The sequence below is a fragment of the Prunus persica genome, chromosome G2 (genome assembly GCF_000346465.2).
Source record: "Prunus persica cultivar Lovell chromosome G2, Prunus_persica_NCBIv2, whole genome shotgun sequence".
Taxonomy (NCBI): Eukaryota; Viridiplantae; Streptophyta; class Magnoliopsida; order Rosales; family Rosaceae; genus Prunus; species Prunus persica.
Genome location: NC_034010.1, coordinates 16,166,428 through 16,176,319, shown reverse-complemented (window position 1 = coordinate 16,176,319; position 9,892 = coordinate 16,166,428). Strand labels below are relative to the sequence as shown.

Sequence of the window (9,892 nt, the reverse complement as noted above, 5' to 3'; positions counted from 1 at the left end):
TTTTTGTGGATGGGATGTGCAGCGAGGGAGAAGGCGCAAGGCATGGGTGATTTGGTTCGCTGGGGGTGGTGGGAATAGTGGGTATGGGTTGCTTGGGTTTGCTTCGCCAGGGTGGTGGTTGGGGTGGGTTTTTCTAGCTGTGAGGTTTGGTCGTTTGGGGTTGTCAACCCTTCACGGAGGCCCGCAAGCTCTAGTCGACGACGTCCGTTCCGTTCGGTGGGAGAAGAAAGATAGCGGGTGACTGTCGTAGAGAGAGAAATTTGATTTTTGTAATTATTGTTTTGCTTAACAAAAATTTGAAAAAAAACCAAAAAACATGACTAAATCGAAGAGAGAAAGTATGGGAGATGGGGCTGCGCTTGGGTTCATCCGAAGAGAGAGAGACGGTGAGGAGATGGCGATGTGCATTGAGGAGATGGGGTGCTAGGGTTTGGGGAAGAAGGTGGGGGCGGCTGAGAATGGTTTTTTATTTTTATTTTAAGTTTATTTATTTATATTTTGTATTTGTTTTAAAATTTTAAAATTTATTTAATTATTGATCCACGTGGCACAAATTGAGTAGGTCAAAGTCATGTCATCAATTTTAAACTTATTAACTGTAACATCATGGGTTAACCGAAAACATGATGAAAATATCATACTGATAGTAAAAATAAACGTTGAGAATAAAAATGAGAAGAAGAAAACTTTGTGTAGTAAAGTCAGAATTTCGAGAAACTTACGGGTAGTAAAGTAAAATTTACCCTATTATTTTTCCTCACTTGCAAATTACGGTACAAATACAAACGTAACTCATTACAATCATCAAAAAAGAAAGGATCTGAAAACTTGTTAAATTGTGAATTACTTGCAAAGAGAAATGACTCGTTTGAATTAAAGAGCCAAGTATCTTTTCCCAAAAAAATAAAATAATAAAAAATAAAATTGGCAACTTCCTTTTTAACTTAAATAGGCAATATGAAAAGAAAGAGTAATTCAACTATAAGATGCTTTGTAATTAGAATGTCTTTTTCTGTAGTAATTCTATAAGAGTGTTTTTACTTTTAATCCATAACCAATAAAACAGAGGAGCTTAAGTTCCTAAAAAATGATGTTGTTTGATGCAAGGAATATCACTTTCCATTCAAAAGGGTCGTTATGATGAACATTTTTATGGGTGCAAATTACAAACTACCTTAAACAAAACTCATCAGCTATATTCTGCTTGCAAGTTGCAACTGCCTTTCAAAATTGGTCTTCTTTGTCCTAACAACCTCTTACACATTAACTCCTCAAAACAAGGCTTAACAAATCATAATCTTAACGCACAAGCAATTTCCACCCACCAAGCCACAACAAATATTCCCATCACTATCCAAAACCCTTTCCTTCTTAAACATTTCTTACAGAGAAATATTGCATTGGCAGAACATATATATGTGTGTGTGTTTGTAGATAAAAGAGCATATACATATATAGATTGTGGAGAGAGAGTCATGCAAAAAAGTGAGGGCGCCAATAAAAAAAAAAACCAAAAAAAGACAATTTAGCAATTGTTAAAATTAGGACATAACAGTATCAATCCAATCCAAGAACCTCTAAACCCTTCTTCTCCCTCAAACCCCATAACCCTTGCTTCTATCTTTTGATCAAGTGCCCTCTCCCTCCCTTGCAACTTCGGTTTCTAATTCAAAGAATTAGAAATCAAGATTTGGGGGCAAGAAATCATGGTTGGGCAGTCAAGAAAATGGATGATACTTGTAGCAGCAACATGGATACAAGCATTTACAGGGACAAACTTTGATTTCTCATCCTATTCTTCTGACTTGAAATCTGTTCTTGGGATATCTCAAGTGCAGCTCAACTATCTCTCCGTGGCCTCAGATATGGGGAAGGCATTGGGTTGGTGTTCTGGCGTTTCTCTCATGTATTTTCCTTTGTGGGCTGTCATGTTCATGGCTGCCTTCATGGGTTTGTTTGGTTATGGCCTCCAATGGTTTGTCATTCAAAGACTCATCACTCTTCCTTATGTTCTGGTTAGTTCTCTTCATTTTTTGTCATATATTTTTCTGGGCTTTTTGCATACATGATAATGTGTTTTTCTTGAAATTTCATTTTTTTTTATTTTGTTGAACTGGGTTTTTTCATTCTTCTTCTTCTATTTTTAATTTTTAAATCTTTAATTTTTGTCTTTTCTTGGGAAGTTAAGGGAAAATTGACCTAAATTTGGTGAACTTCTAACCTCCACATAGAACTCCCACAACCGCAAGTATCAACGTTGATGCATTGGTTTCCTTTAGTCTCCTAACAAATTCAACTATAGAAAGAGACAGTTAGCAATAGTTAGTGAAACAAACACATCCATCATTCAATCTACCAGCTTCTTAAGAAAAAACTTCAAACCATTTAATAAGGTTGTGGACCCATTGAAGACTTATAGTCTCCATGCACATATGAACACTAGTCTCTTTGCACGCGCTTCCACGTCTGCAAGAGGCTTTTTTTTTCATAAAAAAAATTTATTTTAGAATTAAAAAAGATAATGAATGGTTGTGTTCCATAAAAATAGGATCCATTATCTTATTTTTCTTTTAATTTTACTTTTTTAATATGAAAAAGTGTAAACTTATCATATTATCCTCATTTAATTAATAATTTCAATTCTTAATGTTTGCATTAATCAAGGGTATTTTTTTGGTATTTTGAATATTCTACTATTCTCTGCCTTTTGCTTTGTATATATAGATAAACAAATTATCTATAAACCTTGTACCAAACACACTAACTAGAAAGAAAGTGTAAGATAATTAATCAACTTTCTTTTTTCTATATTTTAAAAAGATCAATTCATTAAGAAGAATTAATGATGTAAAAAGAAAGGAATTTTTTTCGATGTCGTAAGGGTGTTATTTGTTTTAGAAGAAAGAAAAAGCTAGCAAAGCTAAATTTAGTGCCACTTATATTATATTTATATCCAAAATATATAAAAAGACAACGTTAGAGTAAAGCTTGTCCTATTGTTTTCTCATCAAGAAGGTGATTACGGTTAATTTTTCTTTTTCGGTTCGGCAGGTATTCATTCTATGCTTGTTGGCTGGATGCAGCATCTGCTGGTTCAACACAGTCTGCTATGTTCTATGCATCAAACACTTCCAAGCGAACCGGGCACTTGCATTGTCCCTCACAGTCAGTTTCAATGGGGTAAGTGCAGCCCTCTACACCCTCATTGCCAATGCAATAAACCCAAATGATGACACCATCTACCTCTTCCTCAATGCTCTAGTACCTCTCTTCACATCCAGTGTTGCTCTCATCCCCGTACTCCGCCAACCACCGATTCAGTCACTTCCTGCTGATGCCACTCGCCGTGACTCCATCATTTTTCTTTGCCTAAACATCCTAGCTGTGATCACAGGCCTATATCTACTCCTCCTCAACTCCCTATCCTCTCATGTATCGAAAGCTCGGATGCTCTTAGTTGGTGCTCTTTTTCTCCTGATCCTACCTTTGTGTCTGCCTGGCATTGCATATGGTCGTGAATGGGCTCGTAGGAACTTCCCCTCAAGGTTCCCTTCGGACAACTCATCTACCTTCAATTTGGTTGACCCTGATGATCTTGAGCTCCATAAAGTACTCATTGCAGGAAGTGAAAGCACTAATGCCACAAGTGCCACAAATGCTAATTCGCTTGGGATGACAGACACGGAAGGCTTTTTCAGGTGTTTCAAATGTTTTGGGAAGGTGATGGAGAAAGGCAGGTTGACAGTGCTAGGTGAAGAGCACTCAGCTAAACTGCTTGTACGCCGCCGGGATTTTTGGCTATACTATGCTGCATATTTTTGTGGGGGAACAATTGGGTTGGTCTATAGCAACAATCTCGGTCAGATTTCACAATCACTTGGATACAGTTCCCTGACTAGTTCCCTAGTCACATTATACTCTTCATGCTCCTTCTTTGGTCGTTTGCTCTCAGCTGCCCCGGATTTCCTGCGTGAGTATGTATCTAGAAAACTAATGCTTTTAACAATTGGAGAATGAGAAAAGCCATATGGTATAAAAGCTAACCTGCCTCTTGTAATGCAGTAAGATCTATTTTGCAAGAACTGGATGGCTTGCAGTTGCTCTGGTGCCAACACCAATTGCCTTCTTTTTGCTTGCTGCATCAGGCAGTGAGGCAATGCTGCGTGCAGGAACAGGCTTGATTGGGATAAGCTCTGGCTTTGTGTTTTCTGCAGCTGTTTCAGTTACATCAGAGCTTTTTGGGCCAAACAGCGCTGGCGTAAACCATAACATCCTTATCACCAACATCCCAATTGGCTCACTCCTATATGGCCTTCTTGCAGCTCTGGTGTATGATTCCAATGAAGGAAGCTCAATAATCGGGGTGAGCTTGTTAAAGGATGCAACATTGTGCATGGGTAGGTCATGCTATAGGCAGACATTCATATGGTGGGGCTGTATTTCAATAGTAGGGTTAGCTTCAAGCTTATTCCTATTCCTACGGACCAGGACTGCTTACAACCGCTTTGAGAGGAACAGAAATCGGACACAAGTCATGCAATCCTACTCACAGTCCTCCTCACAATCCTCCTCACAGTCCTCCTCTTAGTCTCAAGTTCACATATTTCACATATTATAATAGTAACTTCTGGAAAAGCTTAGATGTATGAGATTTGAATGAGAGTTAAAAACATGACAACATAGATACAAGTGATGAGTATATGCTTGTTTCTCTGACTAGGAAGATAACCAGATTACATGTAACATAGAACTTAAGATGTCAGAAAGAAAAGATTAGAAAGTTCTGTAGATGGCTTCTTACTTTCTTTTGGGGTATGACTTTCTCATTTTAATCCAAGTGTAGAAAATAGATCTGCTTGCACAGCTTTCCATCATCATACTAAAAACTGAAACTGTTTACTACTATCTTATCCAAGACCATCAGGGATTAAAGTCCGTTTGGTTCAAGGAGTCAATAGCACAAGTAGTGAAGTGGTTAAAAGAATAGATACTTCAAAGTAAATTTACAAAAATATGTGAATAACGAACAGGAATGCAAGAACCAGGCATGTGATCTAGTACATCAACTACCCTAATCCTAACCCTAACCCTTTTCCATATTCCCTTACTACCTGGGCTAGCCCCAAACCTTATGAACCGATTCAACTTTTACTATCTAAACTACTCCAATGAACAGGAGTTCAAACAGACAGATTGTTTTTGTTCTCTTAAGCTCCTACTCATTACATTTAAGATTTAACTAATGTTCAAAACCTAAACATTCTTATCTAAAGTTGGCTGGGAGACAACTAAATTAGATTTAACATAGACTAAACAGAGAGCCTAGAGTTTTAATATATGTGTGACATCCTCTTTCAGTTACATCAGAATTTAATTCGTGAAAATTCAGTCCTTCAAGCAATGAACCGTGATGGCCACATAAAACCTCCACACTAATCAGAAAACAGAGATCACAATTACTATAGTAAATTATGAGACGTTCAAAAATCATTCCTCAAGTTGTTTGATGCATTTTGAGCAGCAGATTAGTTGAACGGTAAGAAATTATTGAAGAGGATTGTTATAAAGTACACTACTAAATTACGTTCTTTAAAGGTATTCGAACAATAATAGATGCTCATGTTACTAAAGTATCGTGTCAAATGACACCGTTACTCCTAGACTAGAACACATGGGCTCAAAGTCATACAATTCTCGCATCCTTAATAGGCTCTGCTAGAGTTCCATCAAATTCAAATCATATTAGCTCCCGAAAGTAATCTCATTCGGGAAATTGACAACATCCAGTAAAAGACAATACGTCATATGCTATTCGAGAACAATTGGTGCATCTACATTATCACCACCGAGCTTGTCTAGAAATTCAGATGAGATGTCACCTCTAAGAATTTGGACTCTGAATACTAGCCTAGTACTGCTGCACTCTAGTTGTTCAAACACACATGCATCTCCAACCTTCAAATTGTTGTCAACGGCAAACGCTCTCCAGTTATCAAGCCTTTTATGGCTGGATGATCCATGATATATCATCTCCCAGTTCTTGCCCCGAAATATGAGAACCGTAGGGATTGAACAGGAAGGTAGTGTTGCACTAAATTTGCCTGGGACCACCTGCTCGAACAAATGATTATTTCAACGAATTAGACTAATTAAAGTGAAGAAAATGATAATCCCAAATTAGAGAAATAGCAATGCACAACATTATTGCCCACAATGGCAAAGAAAAAGAAAGTTTCAGCAGTAGGTAGATTATTTTTCGCTTGAACAAGGCAACCCTTTATTTAAAACTAAGACGTATATGAAAATTGCCCATGCATTACGCTCATGAAACAAATTGTTACTTCATTCCAATGATCAATTGACAATAATTAAGAGATAGATATCAAACAATTTGATTATGTAATAAAATTGGCAAATATGATCACGTAGACTGGCACCAATAGTTAAGAAATTGACATAAGAGGAAGTCTCACCACCATTTAAACATGGGAAATTAGGGGATAATTTACCAGTTGGTACAGACGTTTGATATTTGTTTTCGTGAGAACCACATCAAAAAAGGGTTTCCCAGAAAGTGGCCAAAATTCATCCCCTTCCAGTTCAATCACGGGATTTGATGTGAGTAGGTCTCCCATTCGAGGTTCTCCCTTCATCAACTAGAAATTAACAAAGAAATTATCTGCAAAAACAATCATAATACTGATGAAAAGATACCCAACAGTACAAACAAAACACAAAAATCATCTCATGATGAAAAAGAGGACATGAATTTTAAAGGATATGGAAAGTTGCAAAGAATTTCACAAAACTTCAGAATTATATGCACTTGTAGGTAAAAACTTATTAGCAATAATCCAAAAGGGTGAAACATATAGAAACTAAAGAGACTAAACATAAAGTTTGTCAATAGACAAAAACTGTATACCCATCTGTTGGGTAGGCGTTATGACATGAAAATTTTAGGCATTTTCTTATGAAATCGACAGCATTCACCGAATTTATACCTACTTTATACGGTTATGGCCTCCCAGAAAAATGGGTTCAGTGTCAATAACGGGAAGAATACACACTTACACGCCAACACCCACCAAAAACTAAGGGAGCTCAATAGAAACAGATATTAAACAAAGGGCTTTATATGAAGAAATCTTATAAGTAATTGAAAAGGCCAGGGATCTGCCACAGTTACAAATCTCCATATAAAGCTTTTGTAAACAGCCAAACTATGTTGTTTGGAGCAAACTGTTTCTGTGTCAACATTTTCTCTAAGTTGTTATGCACCCTATTTGTCACTCACATTGTCTGACATATATAATGATTTTTGTGTTGCTTAATAAATGCGAAGTTTCTCATGTTCCTTCTTTACTTACAGGATGGTTGATCATGGATATGTGTCACAGAGAGCTCATGAGGAGCAGAAAAACCGAAGTCAGTACAGACCTATTATTGACCATGATGGGCTCCCTCGGCAGCAATCATGTAACCAGGTAACAGATAATAGTATTATTCCTGGAAAAATTAACCGGTCATGATACTTGTATTCTTCTCTAGTGGGAACTTGTAGGGGAATTACATATTTTTAAGTTCGCAGAAATTGGTTTCTAATCGGAAACTACTACATTATAATCAATTTCTTTTGGAACTTGATTTAATCTCTACTTCATAGTGGTTTCCTACCTTTACTCTCTCACTTTCTCTCTGCCCCAATAAATATATAAGTTTTTCAGAAAGTGCCAACAGGTGCAATTTAAAATAGAAAAACATACAAATTAAGACTAAGAACACGTTGACTGTAAAGGAAGGGAACATAAATGCAGCCTTAAAGCTCGCAATTTGCCTATATAGATGTGAAATAGATGCAGATACTTTGACTAAGCTCATTTCTCAGCTGGGGTTTTACGACTCTTTCTTGCCATGTTAGATTAAGTAAATGGCTCTTAGAATTATAGTTTTTCTTGCCAATAATCTTGAAGAACAACAATGCAATATTTGACATATAATCATATTCTCTGTTTCATCAATCATTCAAATCTTCTCTTTCAGAAAGTCAAGTTTAGAGAAACTTTGGCGTGTAAAATAGCTGGTCATCTTTTTGAATGAGGGATCATAGTAGTTCAATCTGAACTTTTTGGCAAAAGTGAAAATGGAAGAATTTCGAAAACTAATGACAGTTCTCATTCAGAATCTAGACCCTTAATTAATCAGAAAAAATGCACATGCAGAGGGTTCCTATATTGTTTACTCCAGTTGGATGAGACTATGTTTTCTAAAACACAAAAAATATGCTAAAGCAAAACAGCAATTAAGCAGAATTAAGAAGAGAAAAGATAGTATAGTTTTACTCTACACACAAATATATTGGCATTTTTTCACGTCGGAATGAACAAAAGCCAGTATATATTTGTGCTCTACACACAATTCTAAGAACACGCAACCTTCTGATCTGGCTACATCTCTTAGAATTATAGTTCTGATCTGGAGTCATAAAAAATAAAGAATATAAAATGGAGGCAAACAGAATATCAGCCACAATTACCAGATTGATGAGCAGACTGGGGGTTCCTATATTGATTACTCCAGTTCTTTTTCCTTCAATCTTCCTCCCTGTAACAACAAACCTAACTCAAATTCTGATTTACTTCTCAATTTTCGACATGACAAATGAATAAACCAACCTAGAAAACCAAAAGAACGTTCAAACCAACCTTTTTTTTTTTGCGAAACCTAGAAATCCCTTTGAGCTAAACCCGTGCGATGAGAGAAGGATGAGGCGCAGCTGGAAAGGCAACACTCGAACGCAACATCTGAGAGGAAAACCGATGAGGGCGGTTGGATTCGCAGGGTGCCTCCCAAACGAAAATCGACGGCCCCGGACGCATCTCCAACAATGAACTCTGATCTTCCATCGCTGCCCCCCAACCAGCCCAACCAGCTAGTTCGAAATCGATTGGAAATGGAAGGCTTCTCTGAGCGAACGAAACGTTGGCAGCGGAAGAGATCCGAAGGGGAAGGGGCAAAAAGGGCACAGAAGAAAAGATTTAGTGGAGGGCAGTTTGGACAATTCACTGTGCTAAAGAGAAAACAAAACGGAGAGCAACAGTAAAATAAGGAGCCTCTTCGTCATTACACTGTTGCATAGGAACAGTGTCTTTAGTCTGCATACGTTCATGGTTGTTCATTAGCGCTGTGCTCCCCAGCCACTCACTCCATTAACACTTCAGTTTTTAAATCCTATCAAAACAAGATTATTTTGCCGAAAGACTAAGTATTGTATAATTTATTTGCTGACTTTAAACGAAAAGCATGTTATCCAACCAAGATTATATCAAAAGGCAGAGAGAATTATGGCAGAGATGAATGAGAGGCAAACAGAAAAAATTCAGAAACACACAACACCTCAAGCAGACTAGACCAGGAGGGGGAATTATTTATGATGTATGATATAGTAGTAAACTTCTTTGGTTGTGTTGTTTTGGTTGAACTTTGTCTATTATAAGTTGCCTCAATTGAATTTGATTTTTGGTATTTTTGTTGAACTACGTATTTTGATAGTGGCATTTTAGTTCAATTATATATTTTGTTAGTGACATTTTAATTGAATTATGTATTAGGTTTAGTTCACTGTGTGATAAATCCGTTGATGTATGGAATAGCATTATTAGCGAAATAATGGGTGGGATGAATCTGTGTTTTGAGTAATTTGTGCACCAGTGATTTTCTAATGAAGTTAGGTAACAACTGTATTATCAATTAATGAAGGTTTGTAAGTCGCATGCATGAATTCGATAAGCTTGTATGGTTTAAGCCTCCTTAGTTAGATAATGCACACATGATTAGTATGTAATATTGTTATGGCAGAGAGGAATTACTTTTGATTACAGAAAGGAAGAAT

General features: G+C 36.9%; 2 protein-coding genes across 3 annotated transcripts; one reads left to right on the top strand and one right to left on the bottom strand.

Moving 5' to 3' along the window:
* Window positions 757-5,444, top strand: LOC18785135 (protein NUCLEAR FUSION DEFECTIVE 4). Its single transcript, XM_020558278.1, has 3 exons — window positions 757-2,015; window positions 3,052-3,974; window positions 4,063-5,444. Exons 1-3 carry the CDS (start codon window positions 1,707-1,709, stop codon window positions 4,586-4,588), a joined length of 1,758 nt encoding a protein of 585 aa, XP_020413867.1. The 5' UTR covers window positions 757-1,706; the 3' UTR covers window positions 4,589-5,444.
* On the bottom strand, window positions 5,586-8,988 carry LOC18786370 (B3 domain-containing protein Os04g0386900). 2 transcript variants are annotated; one of them, XM_007218498.2, is made up of 4 exons: window positions 8,706-8,988; window positions 8,537-8,604; window positions 6,510-6,679; window positions 5,586-6,111 (listed from the first exon to the last, which is right to left on the bottom strand). In XM_007218498.2, exons 3-4 carry the CDS (start codon window positions 6,651-6,653, stop codon window positions 5,809-5,811), a joined length of 447 nt encoding a protein of 148 aa, XP_007218560.1. In that variant the 5' UTR covers window positions 6,654-6,679; window positions 8,537-8,604; window positions 8,706-8,988; the 3' UTR covers window positions 5,586-5,808. The 2 variants fall into 2 exon arrangements, with proteins under 2 accessions (XP_007218560.1, XP_020413869.1); XM_020558280.1 differs by having other exon boundaries at window positions 8,537-8,606; window positions 8,709-8,988.

Bases quoted from the DNA above. Each gene is read 5' to 3' on its own strand.
- LOC18785135 (XM_020558278.1), top strand. From the start codon at position 1,707: ATGGTTGGGCAGTCAAGAAAATGGATGATACTTGTAGCAGCAACATGG. The intron at 2,016-3,051 runs GTTAGTTCTCTT...TCGGTTCGGCAG, and splicing joins TCACTCTTCCTTATGTTCTG to GTATTCATTCTATGCTTGTT. The intron at 3,975-4,062 runs GTATGTATCTAG...CTTGTAATGCAG, and splicing joins GCCCCGGATTTCCTGCGTGA to TAAGATCTATTTTGCAAGAA.
- LOC18786370 (XM_007218498.2), bottom strand. From the start codon at position 6,653: ATGAAGGGAGAACCTCGAATGGGAGACCTACTCACATCAAATCCCGTG. The intron at 6,112-6,509 runs GTAAATTATCCC...TTGTTCGAGCAG, and splicing joins TCAAACGTCTGTACCAACTG to GTGGTCCCAGGCAAATTTAG.